The sequence below is a fragment of the Gekko japonicus genome, unplaced genomic scaffold (genome assembly GCF_001447785.1).
Source record: "Gekko japonicus isolate JY-2015 unplaced genomic scaffold, Gekko_japonicus_V1.1 scaffold4532, whole genome shotgun sequence".
NCBI classification, from domain to species: Eukaryota; Metazoa; Chordata; class Lepidosauria; order Squamata; family Gekkonidae; genus Gekko; species Gekko japonicus.
Genome location: NW_015165387.1, coordinates 23936 through 47861, shown reverse-complemented (window position 1 = coordinate 47861; position 23926 = coordinate 23936). Strand labels below are relative to the sequence as shown.

The 23926-nt window shown below is 46.3% G+C and overlaps 2 protein-coding genes across 2 annotated transcripts in view; one reads left to right on the top strand and one right to left on the bottom strand.

The window, feature by feature from the left end:
- Positions 1–2742, top strand: part of PLBD2 (phospholipase B domain containing 2) — a 29047-nt gene extending 26305 nt beyond the window's left edge. The window contains exons 11-12 of the mRNA XM_015410651.1: positions 39–201; positions 1030–2742. Coding sequence (XP_015266137.1) covers positions 39–201; positions 1030–1197 — 331 coding nt within the window. The 3' untranslated portion in view covers positions 1198–2742. The remainder of the gene's footprint in view (positions 1–38; positions 202–1029) is intronic.
- Positions 2743–8597: 5855 nt separating this feature from the next.
- SDS (serine dehydratase) lies at positions 8598–18648 on the bottom strand. Its single transcript, XM_015410650.1, has 7 exons — positions 18496–18648; positions 16111–16150; positions 15512–15651; positions 14905–14996; positions 14259–14486; positions 12497–12621; positions 8598–8806 (listed from the first exon to the last, which is right to left on the bottom strand). The coding sequence occupies exons 1-7, from the start codon at positions 18646–18648 to the stop codon at positions 8598–8600; spliced, it is 987 nt and encodes a 328-aa protein (XP_015266136.1).
- Positions 18649–23926: the final 5278 nt, after the last annotated feature.

The following is a 23926-nucleotide window of genomic DNA, read 5'->3' as shown; positions in this document are numbered from 1 at the left end:
CTTTCCCTATTCACTTCCTCCCTGTTACCTTAATGCAGATTCAACAATTTCCCAAAGGATCCGCTGTCTTGGTGCCAAGAGTGCAGCCCGCAACAAAATGGGGAGAATTCGATTGCTGCCCGCTCGGATCTCAACCCTGCCAACGGCACATATCCCTTTGGGGCCTTGCGCCAGAGACCACATGGAGGCACTGACATGAAGGTGAGGGACTGCGTGTGTGGGTGTACACAAGAGAGAACCTTGGAAATGCATGCAGATTTTGGGTTGAGAGGTTGGTGTCTGTAAAGAGGAGGCTCTCTTTGGCTTGATGTGGAGAACAGTTTTTGCTGTTAGCTTTTTGCCCTGTGAATCCACACTCTCTGAGCTGAGACTAACAAGCTCATGAGAGGATTTCCTCCAGTCAGTGGAACAGCCTGCCACTTGAGGCTTCTCCGGTCTCCTCTGTCCTTGCCTTCTGAAGAAATGTCATCCCATGTATGTGTTGAGCGCCATCACTTCTGGAGGTTGCCATGAATCCAATCACTCTGTCAGCCTAAGCTACTTCATAGGGTTATTGTGAGGATAAGAAGGTATAAAGGAGAACCTTATACACTGCACAGAGTGCCTTGGAGAAAGAACAAGAAGGAAAACATGTTATGTTTCTCTCTCTTCAAAGGCTGTGCCTAGGTCAGAAAACAGTCAACCATGTTCATAAAATCACAGAGTTGGAAGGGGCCATACAGTCCACCTAGTCCGGCCCCCTGTTCAATGCAGGATCAGCCTAGAGCATCCCTGAGAAGTGTTTGTCTAGCCGCTGCTTAAATACTGCCAGTGAGGGGTGGCTGACCACCTCCCTAGGCAGTTGATTCCACTGTTGCACAACTTGTACTGTAAAAAAGCTTTTCCTACTATCTACCTTCCCGTTCTTAATTTAAACCCATTATTGTTCTGGCTTCCCTCTGTGGAGCAAGGGGTTAAATTCTTTCGAGACAGGAAGCAGTAAGCCTGTGTATGTTGGTGGCCCTACCTCTTCTTCCTCTCTTTCTCCAGGTCACTTCCTTTAAGATGGCCAAAAACTACAACTTCATCGCCACCAGTGGGCCTACCTGGGATGACCTCCCTCCGTTCGAGTGGAGCACCTCCCCTTTTGTCAATCTGCTGCACATGGGCCATCCTGACCAGTGGAAATTCTCTCCCATCCAAGTCTGCTGGGGCTGATGCCCTGCAGGGGGTTGGACTTTGCTCATCACGCCGGGCTCTATGAGTGTGTGATCCCAGCTGTTGCAGTGTAGTGGAGACGTGGATGTTGCATCTTTGGCTGGCTCTCACTGAAGGAATAACAGATGCATTGTTTTTTATTTTGAAAGGGTGAGAGCATTTGAGAATGATGGGATGTAATTAGAGTTCTATGTGTGCTGCAGTCACAGAAGAATACAGTGGGAGAAATGCAGAATGTGGTTTGTGGGTGCAGAATACAGCTACCTGAGAATGTCAGCTTTTTTTTTTTTTTTAAGGACAAGTTTGTGGCCCTTTCTAACTGCAAATACATGCTTGCAAATTTGTGGGCAAATGCTTGCTAAAATCTCAGAAGCCAGAGAGGTGGCTGAATCAGATTTCCAGGGGGAATGGCTACATCGCCCTGTGATAGCTCTTCTTTTCCCCCCATTTCTACCAAAATCTGAGCAGACACCTGGGTAGAATTACACTCTTGTAAAACCTTTGAAATCAATGGGCATAGAAAGCTGTAACTTCTTAAGGACTGTACTGCAGATTATGCAGAATGAGAGGAATCCTGCAAGTTAGAATAACCTGTGCTGATCACTGAATTCAGCTTTGCTCAGTGCAGAATTTTGGAGTTACTTTCTCTGCTCTTACGACTACAGTCTTGAGCATTAACAATTCAGCATAACAACAACAGAACAATAATTGGGTACACCTATAACAGGTAAAAAACCATCAAATTATCTGGATCTAACTATCTGTTGGATTTAATTACATAAGAAAATAATTTCACAACAGCCAGAGTAGTACTGTGATAATTTCTGGGCAAGAGAGTCTGTAGCTTATGGTGGGTAGAGGAACTGGCCAGGTCCTTTAGGAAGGGAGAAACAAACTTGGTTCTATACCTATGAAATTTTGGAAAGGCCAATAAGCCATGTAACAAAGTTCCAAGCTTCCCTGTTTCACAGTTGCAGAATTTTGATATTACTTCATCTGCATCTGGGACATTAAAAAAAAATTGTCATCGAGAGCGATATTTTTGTTTCCTTTCTCCTCCCAGATAGAGACAGGACTGTGCTTTCTGTCTTTGCTTTTCCTCTGTTTGGGTCTGCTGCTGTTCCTGAATCCATGAAGCTCCAGCAATATCCCTGGAAGTGGCATGCATTTAAGTTTTTAAACCAGTTTTGTGCTGGAGGAACTTCTTGCCCCAGAAGGGGTCTGCTTTCTTGTTGCAACTCCTGTAATTGTGTTGTAGTAAGATGTTCAGCTCACAAGAAGCCTTGAGGGGGGGAAATACACAGCATTGCATTTTAGAGATTTCAAGCTAGGGGATTTTCTCTTGAAAGTGATTTACCAAAGATCTGATTCCACGTGTGCTGCAAACTGAAACTAGTTCTAAGTTGACTTAACTGTTGTGACTTGGAATGAATACCGCACACATGGGTATCAGACTCAGCAGAGTTCTGATGAAAAGAAGCACAAGAGTTAAACCATTTTCTACTGCAGACTTATTCCTAATTTCCTCCATTTGGTTCTACCTGACCTCCATTTAGTTCTTCCTCATGTCTTCAAGTAATATTTTCTCTCTGATCAGTGTGTGTTTATGTGTACATCTCTGTGTCTGTTTGTTTATGAATACAAATGAAGAATTTACCTGTTTGTTCTAAAAGAAATTCCTATGCTTGAAAGAAATGTTTGTCCTTTCCAGAAATTATGTTACTACTATTGTCTTGAATTAGAGTTGTGTTCATCATCCACGTTGAGCTGCAGAGTTTAATTTTACATGTTGGACTGATGTGCAGAGTGCCTTTCCAGCAGTCCTGAATACAACCCCCCCCCTCCCCCCAGTATCTGGGGTCAATAGGTAGGGTTTCTGGAGGAGGAGAAGATATTCTTGCTTTCAGTTTAGGTAGGTCTGGACTCCAGCATCTCTTCTTTAAAAATCAAACTGTTGCCTAAGACCCTTCTGTAAGACCTCAGGTTTATGGCTTATGGAAGGAACATTTCCCTGTGTCAGTGTCTGCCGATTCCTGACATCAGCAAGAAGACGTTGCACAAAAGTGCTTGGCGCGTCATGCATCTCCTTTGCTGATTCCTGGGGCAAAGCAAGTTTAAAATGGAATTTGGCCGAGCTGAAGGCCACTTGGTGTAGTTTGTGTGTTCTCATCTTTAATAGATGGAAGAGCCTGGGCTTGCTTTGCCTGCTCTGTAAGATACCACCTCTACCCCAGCTCCTTCCTCACTTCTTACCGTCCAGCTGAGTCCCTGTCTTATCTGTCCAAGGCAGACTTGACTCTAAGCCCTTTGAGAAAGGATCGTTTTCTGTGGTCTGTACAGGGAATAGCATGAAGTCATTTTTGTTAATCAAAATAAGAGCAGTTTTAAATTCATGACACTAAAGGGCTGCTTCACACATCGAATTTTGGGTGTACGTCTTAAGTTATTTTTAAATGTGCCACTAAAAACTGAAGAAGAGAGAGAGGTTATCTGGCAAGCAGGTTATGTAAGCGGGAGATCCACATTAAAGTGTCAGGATTGGCTGCAGTCCCTCTTAAGTGTCCATTCAGTAGCATTCCTGGGTTTGCCTCCTTGTAATGTGTGAACCAGCCCTGCCCAAAGCACCTTTTGAACCTTTTTGGCTCTACCTGTGTGCACAGGTGGATGCTGTTAGTGCAGAACAGAAATGAGAAAGCCAGTTCTAACTTGATCATATGCTTTAGCCAGTGTGGGTTTTGTGCTGAAAAATATGTACAAGAGAAATACGTACGAGCATTTATTCAAAACATGTGCACCTTACATGGACCCTCTGTGTCTTCCTCCAGTCGAAGGGGAATTGCTCTGTCTGCTGGAAGTGCAGGGCCCTCCCCCTTTAGATCAATGTATGGGTTTGTTATAGCCATATGAAGGAATTTCTGTCTTTCATGTAAAAAAATGAAGAATATTTGATTTTTTTTTCTTTAATAAATATCGAAATGAACTTGTCTTTTTTTTGGTGACATGCTTCTGAACTGTGTTCTCTCTCTTCAGTTGGCCACATTAAAAGATCCTATCAGGATGATCTAAATTTCCGGGCTGGCACAGGGCAACAGTCTTTGCAAATCACCAGTTCAGTGTTCACAGATAATATAATTTTTTAAAATTTTATTTCATTTTTTTAAAATAAAAAGTGGTGTTGCATGTAAAACCAGTGTTATCAATAGAAGCAGGGGCTGCAGCCCAGAAACAAATCTGTCTGTGTTTATTTGTGGCTGACCGACTCTCTGGACCAGGACCATTGTTCTCAAAGAACTGGAATATAACAGCCAGTCAGAAGGAGAAAAGGCAGAACCCAGGCATCCTTCTGTCACATCTGGATCTGCCTCCAGCAGTGAGCTCCCTATTTCCCAGCGACCAGCTATGTGTTTAAATGTATTTAAATTGTATTTGTGTGCTTTTATAAACCACTGTGGCTCCCTGTTGGGGAGAAAATTGGGAAGTACACCCAATGAATAGATAGGTAAGGCCAGGTGCAGCAGCAGCCGGGTAATTCTTCCTCGGACAGAGAATTCATTAAAAAAAACCCTCTATTTTAACATTTGAATTTTGTTTTTAATTTGCTTCAGGCTGCTCTGGGGGCCATTTTTTAGGCTGTCGGTTTTATTTAAATTGAGTCTAGTTGTAAACCGTTTGATACTGTGTTCTTGATTGGTCTGATGTGTTTTGTCGTAAGCCGCCCCAAAACCTTTCCAGGCTACAAGGTGAGAGATCAATACCTGAAAAAACCTCAGTATGATAAAAGTACAGTCTAAAGTTTTAATTTTATGTTACAAAATATATATCCCACTTTCCTGCCCTCAGAAGGGCCAGCAAATGAACATAAACAGTAAGAATATTTAAGTAGTCGTGCTGGATAAGACAAATAATCCATCTAATTTTCTGTTCTTTTACCAGCGGGGTCAGTCAGATATCAAAGGGAAGTCCATAAACAGAATGTAAAGATATTACCAGCCGACTGTTCTCCAGCATGTGACAGAGTACGGTTGCCAGCCTTCAGGCGGTGGCTGGAAATCTGGGAATACAACTTCTCTCCAGGCGACAAAGGTCAGTTCACCAGCAGTACAACCCCACTTTGGAGGTGGACTCTATGGCCTTATACCCCACGGAAGTCCCTCCCCTCCCCAAACCCCACCCTCCTCAATCTGCACCCCCAACTCCAGAAATTTCCCAACATGGAGCTGTCAACCCTATGACAGAGGCACTTCGTCTCTGAACCAAAAGGCCCCATGTTGCTATCATGGCTCATAACCAACAACAAACCTCCATACATCTGTACAGCTTCCTTTTAAATCCATCCACCTCATGGCACAGTTGAGTGCCATAAGATAACTACCTGTTGCATGAAACATTACATAAGAACATAAGAGAAGCCAATGTTGGATCAGGCCAATGGCCCATCTAGTCCAACACTTGTCACAAAGATGCCAAAAATACCAGGTGCCATCAAGATATCCACCAGTGGGGCCAGGACACTAGAAGCTCTCCCACTGTTGCCCTCCCACCCCCCAAGCACCAAGAATGCAGTGCATCACTTGTACTGCTTCCTTTTTCTGCCGTGAATCCAACTGCCAGTCAGTCTGATGGGGTAGCCCCATATTCTAGTGTTAAAGGAGAAGGAAAGAAGTTCCTTTGTCTTTTCTCTACACCATGACTAGTTTTCACTGAGGTGGTAACATTGGGCTCTGCCATTTCAGATTGCAGAAGGAACACACATGACCAATTAGGGTTGCTCGCCCCTCCCCTGGCCACCGACGGGGGATGAGTATGGATGTCAGGCTGCAGGTGAGACCTGGGGATCTCATGGAATTACAGATCACCTCCAGGCTACAGAGTTCAGTTTCCCTGGAGAAAAGTGATGCTTTGGAGAGTGGACTCCAATGCTTCCTCTAAGCTGTGTAGTCTTGTTTGCAAAAATTCTACTTTGTGAGCAGCTGGCATTAAAGTTGTGAGCGAGCGATTTGGCTGTTGCCTAAATTAGTTTGCTCTGGAGCCATTCTTCCTGAGCTAAGACAAAAATGTGTGAGCTGGAGGCTAAAAAACTGACCTCACACTAACTCAGCTTAGAGGGAACACTATGGCATTGTACCCCACTGTGGTCCCTGTTCTCCCCAGGCTCCATCCCCAACTCTCCAGGAGTTTCCTAAGCTGGATCTGGCAATCCTGCCCCTCCATCCCGCGCAGGTGGCCAGGGAAGACTTGGCAATCCTAGGCTTGAGGACCACTATGAACTGCAGTGTGAGAGAATGCTGAATCCGAGTCTCTGCCCCCACAAGGAGGCAGTCACTGGTAGCTCTCCACCACTGCTGGCTTGTTTGAATGGGTGAGCTAGACATGAAACAGGACTACAGCGCTGGAAGCAGGAAGAGCCAGCATTCAGTTAGGAGCCCTCCAAAGTGGTCGTGGACCCAACTGTGGTCCTCAGTCTGAAAAAATTGTGCAGTTCTGGGTTAAAATTCCACTCAGTCATGGGGGGCACATTGAGCCACTCACACACTCTCACCTCCACTTTCTCATATCGTCGCATCTTTAGCTGCCACTTCCCAATGGACTTTTGTTGGAGAAAAGATTGTTTTGGCCCAGCTCTGCTATTATTAGTTGTGATCACATGTTGTTTCATTATCCTTTTAAAGATTTCCCCCCCTCTGGTTGTTTAGATAATGCAAGTTTTTGCTGGCTGAGTGTTTTATATATATTTTGTGTCATTTCATTTTGAATGGTGCTCTTTAAATCATGTTGTAAGCTGCCTCTGGCATTTTCAATGGAGAACACAAGGTATAAAGAATTCCATGCTTCTGGCAACCCTATGTGTAGGCATACTTGATATGTATGCTTTGATATGTACAGTTTAAACAGTATTTACACAAGAGTGCCCATCATTTGTATGCACAATCTATAATGCAGGTTTGTACAAATAACTTCAAAAAATGCACACATTTTATGCGAAAAGTTCAGTAAAAACCATAAATGGCACAAAAATAAAGAACTGCTGGTTCAAGTCTCACAAGGGAAAACCAAGACTAAACTGTGTATTTGGGGGGGGGGGGGGGAAAAAAAAAAAAAGAAGAACAAGGCTGAGATGTTTGAAATCATCCCAGCTCAGAGCCAGTATGGTATACAGAGAAAGATTTAGGGAGCCCAGGGTAGTGGAGTGGTTAGCAGGCCAGGCTATTGAGGCCTAAGGCCTGAATTCAAACCTCTTTCTACCAAGAGACTTCGTGGGTGACCTTGGACCCGTTCCTCTCAGCCCTACATACCTGACAGGATTGCTGTGAGGAGAACATAAACACACTGCCTTATACTGAATCAGACCATTGGTCCATCCAGATCATTGTCTTCAGTGGCCGGAAGGAGCTCTTCAGGATCTCAGGCAGAGGCCTTTCACATCAATAGCTACTGGTCCTTTGAACTGGAGATGCCAAGGATTGAACCTTGGACTTCTGCATGCAAAGCAGAAGCTCTTCCACTGAGCCACAGGCCCTCCCAAATATGAGGGAGGGCAGGACCTTGTGTGGCACCCTGAGATTCTTTAAGGAAGGCAGGGTAAAAATGCAATAGGGTAAAAGCAGGAGCTGCGGTGGCTCAAGTGGTTAAGACGCTGAACTGCAGGCTGTGGAAGGTCAGTAGTTCAGCAGTTCGAGACCCGGGTGCCGCCAAGACAGAGTGAACTCCGTCTCTAGTTCCAGCTCCTGCCAACCTAGCAGTTCGAAAGCAAGAAATTGCAAGTAGATAAATAGGTACCACTTCAGTGGAAAGGTAACAGCATTCTGTGCGCCTTGGTGTTTAGTCATGCCGGCCACATGACCACGGAAACGTCTTCGGACAGCGCTGGCTCTTCGGCTTTGAATTACTTCAATAAGGCAAGATAACAGTGATTCCCGGAGGAGGGACATTTGAGGCCAACAAAAGGCTACTAGAGACAAAATTTATTTCCCCTCTCCCCCATGCTGCAGTTCTTGTCCACACTGGGGCCTCGCACAGCTATTAACAAAGGGGAAATATACTGGAGAGTCGATCACTGCTCTTGTAGCCTAAGATTTCTTTAGCTGGGATTGAACCAGATATCCAGTGATTCTTACCTGCTGGTGATTCAGCCAAGTCCTGAGGTGAGAGGGCATGTTATGGTTTCCCTCAGTATTGTTCCTGCTCTCCCGCCTGTGTGTGTTACAGATCTTGGGGGGAGGTGGAGGTGAAGATATATGAGTTTTAATAAGCTCATGTATTTCCCATCATGCCTGGAGATGAGTGCTTAATGCACCACAGCTAAAACACAGATGTTGACTGGCACTCCGCGTGAGGCGTGTCCTTCTCCACCTTAGTAACAAGGAGCTCCATTCCGTAATTTCGGTTACAGCCCACTCTGTCTAAGCAGCCATGATGTTCTGGATGCCCAGCTGCTCCTTCAGGCGCTGCAACTGTGCCAACGTGATATTGTTGCCACCGCACACAATAACCACCAAGGAGTCCGGCTGGGGGCTGAGCTTGCCCTCGTCTTTCAGCCTCTGGGCTACCCCATTGTAGACAGCTGTCAAGGCTGCCCCACATGCAGGTTCCACTAGGATTTTCTCATCGTCTGTAACAGAAGGGAGAGGGAGAGGGGCTGGTTATGCCACTGCTCGGTGCTGCCAGGGAGAAGGGTGGGATCAAGTTCTGCACTGCTTTTTTCCTTTTCTTGTCCACGGGCCAGAAACTGTATAGATCAGCTTGTGCTGAAATATAGCTGAACACCCCCAAGTGCCTAGAAATGTGTGCCAGCCCATCACGCTTTATGTGTTTGCTGCAGGGGACACTTTGGTAACATCGGGACAGCTGTGGGCGAATGGATGTGCACCTGCTCTGCCTCCTGTGCTGTTCTTTCACCAGTCCCTTTGCCCACCCCTGATTGGGGTAGTATGTCACCAGATGTGGTGATTGCCACTGGGTTAGATAGCTTTAAAACGGGATTAGATAAATCCAACAGCCATTAGTCTCTGGGGCCCACCAAGTACCATGTACTCTGAGGCAAACAACTGTGAAAAACGGTGGCTTTTAGGTCTTGCTTGCAGGATTCCTGGGAGGTAGCTGGCTGACTATTGTGGGACACAGGACACCTAGCTGGGCTTTTGGTCTGATCCAGCAGTGCTCTTTTTATGTTTTTCCTTGCAGTTGGCAGTGTAGAAGAGTAATTAAAAGTAACACTGAAAGAATGAGCCAGGAAGTGATCATTGCCTAGGGACATTTTAAGTTCAAAGGCAGCACCTTTGCATTTAAAGGTAGCAACCTTAATAGTGCCAGTGCCTGTAAAACAGTGGTGGGGTGACTTCAGTCTTGTATGATCTATAAGTACCATGTACTCTGAGGCAAACAACTGGGAAAAACGGTGGCTTTCAGGTCTTGCTTGCAGGATTCCTGGGAGGCAGCTGGCTGCCCATTGTGGGACACAGGACACCGGCCTAGCTGGGCTTTTGGTCTGATCCAGCAGTGCTCTTTTTATGTTTTGCCTTGCAGTTGGCAGTGTAGAAGAGTAATTAAAAGTAACACTGAAAGAATGAGCCAGGAAGTGATCATTGCCTAGGGACATTTTACGTTCAGAGGCAGCACCTTTGCATTTAAAGCTAGCAACCTTAATGGTGCCAGTGCCTGTAAAACAGTGGTGGGATGACTTCAGTCTTGTATGATCTACATGCTCTTTATTGCTACAGTCCCCATAATCCTCTGCCATATTTTAAATTTACAAAGCAAGAATGCACATTTGGCATTTCTCCAGGGAAGTGATCTGAAGTAAAAATTGCTTTGTTAAGTTAAATCAAGGTTCACCTAGTCCAGCATTTCCAAAGCAGCCAGCAGGCACTGACATCAGCGTGTCCTCCCCAGTGAGTCATGTCCTTGCCTGCCAGTGTGGTGTAGTAGTTACGAGTGTCTGATTAGGATCTGGCAGACCCAGGTTAAATTCCCAACTTGTGCCATGGAAGGTCGCTGGGTGACCTTGGGACAGTCACACGCTCAGCCTAACCTACCTCACAGGGTTGTTGTTGTGAGAATAAGATGGAGGAGAGGAGAATGATGTAAGCTGCTTTGGGTCCCCCATTGGGGAGAAAGGCGGAGTATACGTGGAATAAATAAATAAGTGCAAGAGCATTTTGCAAGCAACATTAATTGCTGAGGGGTTTAATTTTAATCTGTGGTTAAAAATGTACTCTGTTCATTGCACCTGTTCATCAACTGGAGCATGCATCCCCATGTCTTGCGGTTTGGTAGGGTTTTCATCTTGAGTTTGTGGCAGGTTATACTTTCGGTGTTTTAGAAGAAGAAGAGAAGAGAAGAAGAAGAGATTGGATTTATACCCTGCCCTTCACTCAGAGTCTCAGAGCAGCTTACAAACTCCTTTCCCTCCCCCTCCCACAACAGACACCCTGTGAGGTAGGTGGGGCTGAGAGAGCTCTTTCAACTACTGCCCTTTCAAGGACAGCTCTTGTCAGAACTATGGCTTACCCAAGGTCAGCCAGCAAGTGCAAGTGGAGGAGTGGGGAATCAAACCCGGTTCTCCCAGATTAGAGTCCACACACTTAACCACTAGACCAAACTGGCTCTCCACTCACCAAACTGGCTTTTAGAATCTATTTCACATGCATTTAATTTTCCAGTACTGCACAGCCTACTTTGAGCCTTCAGTCTATGGTGCATTTATTTTTATTTTATTGGATTTCTATCCTGCCCTCCCCGCGAACAGGCTCAGGGCGGCTTACATTTAATGGTACTATGTGCCAAGATACATTAAACATATAAAAACAAGATAAAACAATCATATTATTACAATTAAAGTGCTTATAGAATTGATCTTCCAGTTGCGTTAAAGATGGCATCCGGTAGATGGACACAAGTCCCAATTCAGCTGTATCTGCCTCATACGTTACTGCGGTTCGGTCTCCATATAGGGCAAACCAACTACCCCGGTGTTATTAACAATAATAGTTGGTGGTAGTGGTGGGTGGCTCCTAATTGAAATTCTGGCGGAAGAGCTCTGTCTTGCAGGCCCTGTGGAACTGTAGAATGTCCTGCAGGGCCCTGATCTCCTCCGGGAGCTCATTCCACCAGGTAGGAGCTGCCACCGAAAAGGCCCTAGCCCTGGTAGTGATGAGCTTGGCCTCTTTGGGGCCTGGAATCACTAGCCGATGTTGTGCCCCAGACCATAGGGGTATGTGTGGGGAAAGGCGGTCCCTCAGGTATGCCAGACACTGGCCATAAAGGGCTTTAAAGGTAAGTACCAGCACCTTGAAGCGGATTTGGTATGCTGTTGGCAGCCAGTGCAGTGCATTCAGCGCAGGTCGGATGTGTTCCCATCTAGGGAGACCTATCAAAAGCCTGACAGCTGCATTCTGCACTAGCTGCAGCTTCTGGATTTGCGACAAGGGCAGCGCCATGTAGAGAGCATTACAGTAGTCTAATCTCAAGGTGACCATCGCATGGGTCACTGTAGCCAGGTTATCGCAGTTGAGGAAGGGAACCAGCTGCCGAATCAGCCGAAGGTGGTAAAAGACTGACTTAGCAGTGGCTGCCACCTGGGCCTCCATAGTTGAGGGATCCAGGAACACTCCCAAACTCCTCACCACAGGTGCTGGCACCAATGGTGCCCCGTCGAGGGTTGGGAGAGGAACCCCCGTCCCCAAACCGCCCCAACTCAGGCACAGGACCTCCGTCTTCGCCGGGTTAAATTTCAGCTGGCTCAGTTTGAGCCAATCAGCCATGGCTTGCAATGCCCGGTCCAGATCTTCCGGGCTGGAGTCTGACCGGCCACCCAAAATCAGATAGAGCTGGGTGTCATCTGCGTACTGGTGACATCCCAGCCCATACCGCCGGACAATCTGGGCAAGGGGGCGCATATAATTGTTAATAATGGGGAAAGCACCGCCCCCTGAGGCACACCGCACTCAAGCGGATGTCTCCGGGACTGCTGTTCCCCTAGCACCACCCTTTGTCCCTGACCCTGGAGAAAAGAAGCAAGCCATTGTAAGGCAAGCCCCTGTATCCCCATGTCGGCGAGGTGGTGGGTCAGCAACTGGTGGTCGACCGTGTAAAATGCTGCCAACAGGTCTAACAACAACAGTGTCACCGAACCACCCCGATCCAGATGTCTCCAAATCAACACAATATTTGAAAGGGTTCTAAGTAGAACTTTCTTTTGGCCATGTGAGATAAGGTGAATGTTTCCCATTTATGTTACTACCACTAACACTACCAAAAATGTATTTAGTGCAAACAGTATGCTGGGAGCCATACAACATACCCACAAACTTCTCAACAGCCATCACTGCCTCCTGATCTGTGACGACCTCTGAAAAGACAGGATACTCTTGAGCCAGTTTCAGAGCCTCTGCTCCCACAGTCTTTGCCCCAAGGGTTTTAGCAACACTGGATCCATAAGGAAAGAAGAAAGTCATCAGCTGATCACATCTGTTTTTTGTTTTTGAAATTTCTGCTCAGGTAGTCCACATGCTACCCTTTCATATAAAGTTTGTGTGTAGCTAAAATAAAATAAAAGAACAGACCAGCATCCCGGGAGTTTCAGCAGTTACTGCTTTAAAAACCAAATTTCTAATCCTTTTGAGCCAGTACCTGACAGTTCAGGGTGTGTGTGCATATGTGGCTTTATTTATGTGGAATCTTTACACCCCTCCTCTACATACATTTCAGCAGTTACTGCTTTAAAAACCAAATTTCTAATCCTTTTGAGCCAGTACCTGACAATTCGGGTGTGTGTGCATATGTGGCTTTATTTATGTGGAATCTATACACCCCACCTCTACATACACAGGAATATCTGTGAGACAGCTTACAAGACTGACTACTCTCAAAAGCAGCACAAGAATTTTTAAAAACATATCAAAGTGTTTTTAAGCGCTCTACAGATCATTTTGTTCCTCTGCAGCTGCCACATAAATGCAAAATATGTCATTACATCCAAATGTCCTTTGTATTTAGCATATAAGATTGCCCATTTTCTTATCTGGATATTTTTTAGCATGAAGTATGCACAGCCAGTCCTGGAGATTTGCATGTAGGAAAATGGAAATTAGTGAGATATGGAATGTGTTGGAAGTTAATAGTGCCATATGAACTTTTGGCACAGCTGTTTAACTATCTGAAAGATGGTGCATTAGGAATATACCAGAAGGCAACTACTCGGATACCACTTACCAGGAGGTAACTTTAAATTTACTTGAATACCTCCTGCAAAGAACACAGGGCTGTTGCAAAAACTAGCAGCCTGGAATCGCATTATTTTCCTCACCTGTTTAGCATTTAGTTCAACTTACCCTGGGCCAGGGGGCCCAGATTTTAGTTTGGTCTTGGTAGAGAGCCAAAATTTGTTTGTGCCACTGGCACCAGCCCTGACCTTTCTCCACAGCAACTACAAGACTCATCATGACTGTCTGCTGGGAAGCCTCCCCTTCCGTTCGCATCAAGGCTCGGAAGAAGGGTGTAAGCATTTGGCCGATAAAAAAAAAAGTTCACTGTTGGTGAGCTGATTGGCAAACATATGGACTCCTGCCTCATGTCCAGATATGGTTATGCTGTATCTCCCCCTGCCACCACCCCCACACAATTGGCTGAAAGTGGCATGGGTGGTGAAATGCCTAGCACAGATCTTTTCAGAACACGGACATTATGAAGTGGGAAAGGTGAACTTGACACATGACTCGTCATTTTCAGCAGCAGTCCTGTGTTCTTTCTGCCATGTCATTCTGCTTTGGGTGTCACAAGAGGGTTCTTTCTGTGTTAGGTATCAGAAAGGTGCCACCAAGCCCTTCACAAATGAGTGGCTTTATACCTTTTAGGAAATGCTCAGTCCAGTCAAACATATGGTAACCTTGCCAAAATTGCATTGTGGATGTGGCAAATTTCTGTTTTACTGTTCTTTTAAATTCCTAATTTATGGCGTATGGGCTACTAAACCTTAAATAAACTAAACTAAAGGAGGCAGTTTCTGCCCCAGAGCTGACCAATGTTCTCTGTATCTGCCACACAAACCTGTGTGTCACACTCACCTAGTAATTTCTGGAAGTGTCACCAGCTTCCCAGATGTCATGGCAGCATTCAGGCTGTGGGCTCCTTTGGTTTCCAGGGCAATAATGGGCACATTGGCCCAGCCCACCTCACGGAGGCCCCGGATCACCCCACACAGCATCCCTCCTCCTCCTACCGAGAGAGCCAGCGCTCCAGGCTTGGATTCCATCTGTTCCTTTAACTCTTTGACCAGGGACGTGTGCCCTTCCCTGTAGAGAGAAGGGAGGCCAGACGGTCAGTATATCAGAACCACAGAGAATGGAGTAATGAGGGAAGGTGGTAGGACAAGGACAAATAGTAGATTCTTCAAATTACACATCAAAGAGATCGTAGCTTGAACAAAAAAGGGCTGCTTCCTGGGTATAGCATGTTTATTAGCCATGCTCCTAAAGTTCTACAAAGTGGCATTTGAGAGGGATAAAGGGTGTGCATTTGTTTCAAATGATGCAGTCCAGAAACAATCACAGACTTTTTCTTGTGTTTGTGATAACTAGGGCAATGTTGATTTTTAAAAAGATGCGTAATACGTGCTGGCATGAAAGATGCAAGATTATTTTTTACATGTCTCTTGCAAAAAAAATGGTTTTCACTGTCCTTTGCCTCGCCTCATTCTTTTAGGCTACGTACCAGATGAGAGGGTCATCAAAGGGGGGCACGTAGACCCATCCTGGGTTGTTCTTCACAAGCTCCTTGGCTTGTTCGATGCTCTCATCCAAAATCTGGGGAGAAAGAAAATCGATTCAGTTACTTGTGCATTTCTGTCCCCATCTTCCTGGAAGCATTAAAGCTGTATGCATAGGGCTGCCAAGAAGTCTTCCAACCAGGCGCAGATCTGGCTCAGCCTTGCTTAGATGCAGCAAGGTCATTGCATCCTATATCTTCCTGCAATACCCTGGAAACTCTTTTATTGGGCTCATATGCAAAGGAAGGTCATCTGTGCTTAGCTGTGATCCTTAGGGTTGCCAGCCTCCAGGTGGTGCCTGGAGATCTCCTGGAATTACAACTGACCTCCAGGCGACAGAGATCAGTTCCCCTGGACAAAATGGCCACTTTGGAAGTGGGCTCTATAGCATTATACCCCAGTGAAGTCCCTCCCCTCCCCAAACCCCGCCCTCCTCAGGCTCCACCCCCCAAATATCCAGGTATTTCCCAACTCAGAGCTGGCAACCCTGTCCTCCAGGAATAGCAGATCCAGAGTTCTCTTTGGCCCCCTCCCTCCTTCCTAGATACTTACCTCTCCCCCAATGCACACTGTGCTCCCCTCGTCTTTCAGACGCTCTATGGTGAAGGCCGGTGTGGAAGTGGGGACGAGGATGGTAGCTGGGATGCCCAGCCTTCTGGCAGCGTAAGCAGCTGCGAGGCCGGCGTTTCCCCCTGCAAGGAAGCCTGCTCAGCATCACATGACACTAGACCTCATGAAGACAGTTCCCCCCTGCCTGTCTTCTCCCTACATTCAAGAGCATGCCTGTGTGAGAGAGACGAATGTGCAATGAGCCCTAGAATGGTGCTGCAGGGATGCGCAAAAGTGGTTGGCATGGATGAGCCACAGCTGGTCGTGCCTCCCTCTCCATCCCCAAAGCTCTGGGGTATCCACAGGAAAGTCTTTTACCTAGAGGTATCAACCCCCAGGTGGTGGGTGGAGATCTCCCAGTATTACAACTGATCCCCAGCTGACAGAGACCCGTTTGCCTGGAGAAAATGGCCGCTTTGGAAGGTGGGCTCTATGGCATTATTGCACCCCATTGAAGTCCCTCCCCAAACCCCACCCTCCTGAGGTCCCACCCCCAAATCTCCAGGTATTTCCCAACCCAGAACTGGCAAGCCTACCCTTACCTGAGGAGCACACAAAGTGCTTGCAGCCCTGTTCAGCCCACTGTGAAGGCAAAAGAAAAGGAACAAGTGAGCAAGAGGCCGTACAAGGCTAACTTGAATATCCTTCCCATAAGACTGACAGAATCTTCGGGCCAGATTACGTTTGTTACTACAACCTAGCGATGATGTTGACATTTCTATGCCTGACACTATTTCATCTAGTACCAGGGGTCAACAGCATTGGACAGTTGTTGAGGCCCCAAGAGGGCCCACTATTTACCTCTAGTTCTCACCACTGTGCAACAGAGGGATGTAGACATTGCACCCTGCCCTCAGTTTCTGGGGGACGGTAATGGTTGTGGGTTTAGCACCCCCCCCCCAAAGGGATTAGGCTTGTTGTATGTGCAAGAAGGGACAGGTGTCACTGGAGGTCATCTTTCCCAGGGTCTGCCAGAACTGAGAACTGGCCTCAAGTTCAATGTCACTCCTGTCTTCTGTCCTTGCCTCAAGGAGTTCCACACAGAGGAGTTATTTTATCAACACAACAACCCTGTGAGGTTGGTAAGGTGGAGGCACAGTGACTGGCCCAGACTCATCTAGTCTGAGTGTCTTCTTACACTAAGTTTTGTTTTTTGGGGGAACAGCAACAGCATAGAAAAAACAAATTGGCCCACATTAAGTATAACCAGGGCCCATGATGCATTTGCTGTATTTCTACTTGAATGAAGAAAAGGGTCAGGAGGATGTGTTTTTGTACAGGTTGCAGATTTCAGCTTCCTTTTAGAAGCAAGATTCATTGACCATTGAAATCTCAGAAGCCAGAGGGGTGGCAGGGAAAGATTTCTAGGAGCTGGAGATGGGACTTTAGTGCCATGTTAGCTCTGGTGAGGATCTTTGCAGAACCAGCATTAATTACACCCAATTGTGAAAAACGTAGAATAAATTAATTAGTAGAAAAATTATGCACTTTAATCAATTTGTATAATTTATGTGGATCATGGAATCTAGCTTTCTTGGTGCAAAGTCCTGATGGCCTGGGTGCATGATTTTAACATAGGCAGTGTGTATGAATACGTATTTCCTTCATACACATTTCCTTGAGCAAAACATAATAATCAGACTCTTTTTAAAAAAATCCAAGTCTCTAAACTCTATCTACAAATATTCTTTGAGTGATAAACCACTGTGAAATCAGTCACATATTTGTAGAAAGTATAAATTTCCAAAATTTTGTTTCACTGACTTTGGTAAAGTGAGTTACCAGGTCCGTCAGACCAGCTGGCAGGAGATGGGGGTGAACTTACTAGGAGCGGGGAAGGAAGAAGCCAGGAATGAACAAGATGTGCCTACGTCACTTCTGGGAGATGTATTTATTTCTGTATTTATTTCTGGATTCTTGCCTGTTTGGAGGGGGGTAATGGGAGGGCCACAGTGGCTCAGAGGTTAAGATGCTGAGCTGCAGACCAGAAGGTCTGTAGTTCGGCACTTCGAGACCCTAGTGCTGTGTGATAGAGTGAGTTCGTGACTCTGGCCCCAGCTCCTGCCCACCTAGCAGTTCGAAAGCAAGAAATTGCAAGTAGATAAATAGGTACCACTTTGGTGAGAAGGCAACAGCGTTCCGTGTGCCTCGGTGTTTAGTCATGCCGGCCACATGACCACGGAAATGTCTTTGGACAATGCTGGCTCTTCGGCTTGGAAACAGAGATGAGCACCACCCCCTAGAGTTGGATTTGACTGGCTTTCGGGCAAGGGAAACCTTTACCTTTACTAATGTGAGGGTCAGAGAGGAGCGTCCAAAACCAGGAGACCCCTACCCTGACCGGAGTGTGTGTGTGGTATCCCATACAGAATTAATCACATAGCCACACCTTATTAGGTACATTAGATATTTAATAGTAGCTAAATGAGCTCATTTCCTTTATTTGATATTAGAAACATTAATCAGCATAGCATGATGTCCTGAAGATACCTCAACAATATACAAATTGTCCCACAGAAAGTTCCTGATTTCATACCTCTGAGAGCTGAAGGGCAAATCCAGGTGCATCTTGGGACATGCTTCCTCAGAAGTAGGAGACATCCTTGGGGATATCTATGCTACAAATATAGATCACTTTGGAATCAGTTTCAAGCTGCTTTTTATTCTCCTGCCTTTCTCTGAATAATGTTTGGGAAATGCCCTTTGGGGTGAGGTGCTGGAATTCTTTGTTAGAGAATTCAAACTCCTTCATAGAACTACAGCTTCCAAGATTCTTTGGGAGGGAGCCATGACAGTTGCACAGATTTGGAACTGGTTTTCAAGTTTGTGGTGGAGACAATACTCTTCATACACTTTCTTCCCTGCGTTCTTCCCTGCTAACACATACCTGGTCCCCTGCAACCCATATACATTTCCCCTCTTCCTACCGTTTTACAGAAATGTCCAATGCCCCGTATCTTAAAAGAGCCGGTGGGCTGAGCATTGTCCAGCTTCAAGTACACCTTGGTGCCAGCCACTTTGGAGAGGGGGATGCTTTCTCTCAGAGGAGTGTTGATGTGGAGACTCTTGCTGGTGGTCATGGTGGAAAGGCCGGGGTAGAAAGGTGATTGCTAGATCCAAATAACTGAAGGTGGGGGGGAGAAAAAAACGATATTGCTTCTTAGGTTGGCAGGTTGGGAGACACTCAGATTTTCAGTGTCACATAATGTGGGCCGTTCTCTCATACAACAATTTTCTATTTGTTATGAAACTTTTGCGGGTTTCTTCCCTCAAGAAAGACCTTCTGTTGTGTGAATATTACATTTTTCTTGCATTTGAAACCCATTATTTTGTCAAGAGGACAATGTGATCCTTTCTCATGAAGAGCTCTTCCTTGAATGAAGAAACTCAAGCCATCAGCCCCCGAAAGGACCATCAAAGCTGTGAGGGAACCCAGTGGAGGCAATCCTTCCCTCACCTTCTTTGGGCTGGAGATAGTGTTGACAACTCCAGGTTGGGAAATTCCTAGGGAGGGGGGGCCCTTGGGGAGGATGGGACCCCAGTGGGGCCATAGAGTCCTACCCTAGTATAGAATCCTATAATGCTACAGAAAGCACCATCTAAAGCAACCATTTTCTCCAGGGGAATTGATCTCTGTCATCTGGAGATCAATTATAATTCCTGGAAAGCACCTGGGGGGGGGGGGGTGGGGGGTGGGAACCGTAGCAGAGAGTTTATCACAACACTTTCTCCAGGGGAATTGATCTCTGTCATCTGAAGATCAATTATAATTCCTGGAAAGCACCTGGGGGGGGGGCTGGAGGTTGGCAACCCTAGCAGAGAGTTTATACCATCACCTCCCAAGAAGACAACCAAATGCCAGAGACGTTGTTTATTGTTGTGACTTTTCAGATTTCGCGTGGCAAACCACCTTGGATGCCTATGCAGAAGGGTGATAAATAAAGGCATCAGATATGTTCTGCTGAGACTGGCAACTGTTTTCTAAGGTCTTGGATAAAAGTTCTTTCCCCAGGCCTATTACCTACAAAAACTGTTAACTGCTGGGGACTGCACCTATGTCTGCTCCTTCTGAGCTATGGCCTCTCTTCTAAAGGGCTATTTGCTGGGTACTCCAGCCCTGTTCTACTGCTCTGCAGGGGACTGTGTTTTGCGTTTAAATGTTTCATCCCTGCTGTTTTGACCCAAAAATCTCCATTTCAATTTTGCTTCTCCCTTGTGCGAGTTAGCACTTAATTCTTAAGTGTGACATTTTCTGTTTCCTTGCACAGAACTTTTCCTGCAGAATGTATGCCTTTTAACATTATTCGTGAATCAATAAGTCAGCATTGTACTAACTACACACACCCATAAATTATGTATATTGTACATGTAATTTGCATATTAAAACCATGCAACTTGCGAAGATAGCGGGTTGGATCCTTGTGGATCTGTGCCCCTTCGTTTCCTGTCTGATTTGAGAAAAACCATCTCCAGAAGTGGTTTTTATGTCTCTGATTTTTTTTACTTGTGGCTGGGGGCGGGGGGGGCATTAGATGATAATATGGCATACTTGATGGGTGGTAGTAGATTAAAGGCTGCAAATCACTGGCTGAGCCCATTATCTTCAAGTGATGGATCACCATCCACAGTCACATTGCAGCCTCACCTTAAATGCACCAGCAACACCACAACCTTGGAGACAGATAAGAAGAGAGATGAGTGGAGGAAAGCTGACATACCGCAAGAGAGAGCTAGTTAGATGTAGTAAAAGTTTTTAAACAGTTAAAAATTCAGAGGAAGGGGCTAAATGTAGGGCTGGATACAGGAAGGGATGACATCCTCTAGTCTAGTCATGGACAGGCAGGGCTGGGTCTACAGTGCAATTTGAACTGCTCATCGTTTTTAAAAAAAATAAAAACAAGTTTCTAGTCCATATGGTTGCAAAGTGTGTCAGAAATACCTGCAACAATCTCAGAAACCTGACAGGTGGCTGAATAAGATTTCCTTTGATGGGGGTGGGGCTTCAGTGCTGTGCTCAGCCTTGGCTCGGCTCTTATCCCACGCTTAGCAAAACCAAAATCAAATTGTGAAAATTTATTCAACTTACAAAACATATACCGGGCTCGGAATTCAGCTTTCCATACCACAGAGTTACGATTGCCTGGGTGCAGGGATTTTTTTTTTCCTGTGGAGACGGCATACAACCTTGCAAGGTAGTGTGCTCTCTGCTTACTGCTAGTGATTTGCTTTGTGTTCCTTGCAGTGATACCTCAGTCCTTCCTTCTAGTTATGTGCACCTCTACAGCAAAATACCCCTCCACTGAGACATCTTCCCTGCCTGCCCATAGCCTATCGGAACTCACTTTCTGCTCACAGAACTTACTTTTTATGCCCTCCTTACACTGGCACCCTAATCCTTTCTTCCCACTGTCTGCATCTCCATCTTAACCCCCATCTCCTCTGGGACAACAACATCCCTCCTTTCTTTGACCCCAGGCTTTTCATGCAAATGCAGCATCTTACAATGAGATGAGGGTTCCTGCCAAACTCATTAGCCTACATTTTGGCTGGGCAGCTGGGACAAAAGGCTGCATTGGTTTCAAGGGGCTCATAAAAACCACTGATGTGCACAATTTCTCCCTTCTCATCAGAATTCCCCATCTGCTAATGAGACTGGGAGCGAAATGGACAACAAGCGGAAAGGTGGACGGATGGATGGAGGCGGCTGAGCCTGAGACACCGCCGGGCTCATGGGAAAACACTCTTGGAGAAAGCGTGTATCACCTGTACAGTTAACATTGCTAGGCTGCAGCTGTTTACCTCACTTGGGCTGTGGCCACCCAGAGCCCTGCATGGTGCAGTTAGATGGTTGGGGGTAGGGGGCAAAAAAGCCAGTGGAGAAACAAGCAGCCAAAGCAGTGGTTGCCAAATCTCCCAGTGGGCTTCCCAAATTCAGTTGAATTCCCAGATTCATCTGCGGCATTAGTGTTCAACTGTTGAACACTAATCAACTTGGTGGAACAGAGATTTCAACCCTAGCTTGCAACCTAGAACCCACCTGAGCAGCCCACTCATATGCATGTTCATTTCGAAGTAAGTTCCACTCTGTTCAGTGGGATTGACTCCCATTTAAGTAGGCTCAGGTGTAGCCTTAATTTTTCTGTGATCTTAAGCCTGGTGCTTCCCTTCTATTGGCTTTACTTGTTCTCCTTTTATCTTTGTCTGCCTCTGTTGTCCAAACAAATAACAGGACCTTGAAAGGAAAACGGTGGTGGGTAGTGCCATAGCTGTGCCCATAAAGCTGGCAACTGCCCGGAGAAAAATGTCATTCCCCTCTAATAGAGGCTCACCAGGATGTTATTTCCCTCCATGCCATGAGGAGCTTCAGCTGCCCATTTCCACACATTAACCCTCTGTTAAAAGTGCAGGACGTTTTTCTCCAAGCCTGTTGGCAACCCAGGGCTTCCAGGACCAACCTGGAGGTCCGGACCCACTGGCTGAAAAAGGCCCATGAGTCACGGGTTACTACATGCATGCAAAACCAGCCGCCTGTTCAGAGACCCCCTCGCTGGAGGCACATGTAAAAGAGTGTTGTGCGTGCAATCCCCGTTTCTGATCGAACAGCTGGAGCTTTACATCTGCAAGGCATAGCCCATTAAACAAAGCTGAAATTCTGCCTCTCAGCTGTTTGGGAACAGAGAGCTGGATCTCCCCCCCCCAGCCCAATCACACAGCTGATTGGTGGGGGTTATTTTTCCAAAGCTACACAGAGAGAGACAGAGAGAGTCCGGCACCTTAGAGTCCAACAAGATTTTTGAGGTACAACCTTTCGAGAGAGAAAGCTCCCTTCATTGGAACTCATATCTGACAGAAGGAGCTTTGACTTTCAATCAAAAGCAGATTCCCCCAAAATCGTGTTGGTCTCTAAGGCGTTACTGGACTCAAATCTGGCTGTTCTGCTGCAGACCAACACAGCTGCTTTCTGAAATCAGAAAGGGACCGTGCTCTCTAACTGCTCTGTGTCTGCTGCTTTGCACTGAAAGTCCAGCATTAGTTTCCGGGTTCCGATCCAGCAACCTAAACACTATGGGAGAACTGCCAGCGGAGAACTGCATGCATGCCAGTCTATTGGCGACATAGACCAGTACAGGCCAAATCATTCTCTAACTACCCCCACTGTAGGAATGAGATGTCCCTCACAGACCCGTGCAGATGTGACTTTTCGCATTATCTCCGTTCTCCTCTAAATGCTATTCTTGAATCATAGGTCTATCGATGTCTTCTTGCTATTGTAAGAACAGTGGAACTTCCATATTCAAAGGCAGTGTATCCCTAATTACTGGATGCTGAGGGATGAGCAACAGGGGGCAGCTTTCTCCTTGTAAGCTTCCCAGGCCCTATGAGTAGCCACTGCTGGGAGACAGAATGCTGGTTTAGATCCTTGCATGGATCCGACAATGGCAGTTTCATTACCAGTCTGGAAGAATAAGCAGAGCTATTCCTGTGGAATTCCTGGCAACATCAGCCACCTGTCCCGAGGGAGTCTGTGCTGGAATTTAACATCAGAGCTGGGAATTCCTGGCTGGTGTCTCCAGCAGTCTTAAAAGGATCTTGAGTAGCAGGTATTATCAGAAAGACGTCTATCTGCCTGGAACTCTGAAAGAACTGATGCCAGCCTGTTTAGGCAGAACTGGGCAGGATGGACCAGTGCTGATCTGACACAGTAGATAGCAGTTGTATATATTGCATCCAGCGTCTTCTCAAACAAAATTATTCCTGCCAGTTAATCATTTATACAGGCAGTCAAACTCCCTTTATCTGAACCTCAGTGATCTGAATTTCTGGATTATCTGAGTTTACCTGTCACCTGCTGATCCAAACAGCAAAGATGCACTGCATGACGCTAACAGAATAACCGTCCACGAGGTACTGAAAAATGCACACTTACCTGTCAGAATGGAGACTGTAGAAGCTGGCTAGCCAAGCGGGCTGTGAGGTACTCAGTGATCTGAATTTCTGGATTATCTGAGTTTACCTGTCACCTGCTGATCCAAACAGCAAAGATGCACTGCATGACGCTAACAGAATAACCGTCCACGAGGTACTGAAAAATGTACACTTACCTCTGAAAGTCAGAATGGAGACTGTAGAGGCTGGCTAGCCAAGCGGGCTGTGAGGTGCTCTGGTGCTATAGGGCTTTACTTATTTGGGGGGGGGGGAGGCAAGCTGATCTTTGGAATCACTGCCCCATTGGAAGATGCTGCACTCTTGGCCAGACTTTATAGGCCACTGGTCTTGGCTGCGCGGACAGTCGGGGTAGGGAGCAGGACACGCCCTGCCACGGCCTCCCCCCCCCCCCACCCCGACTGTCCCCCTCCC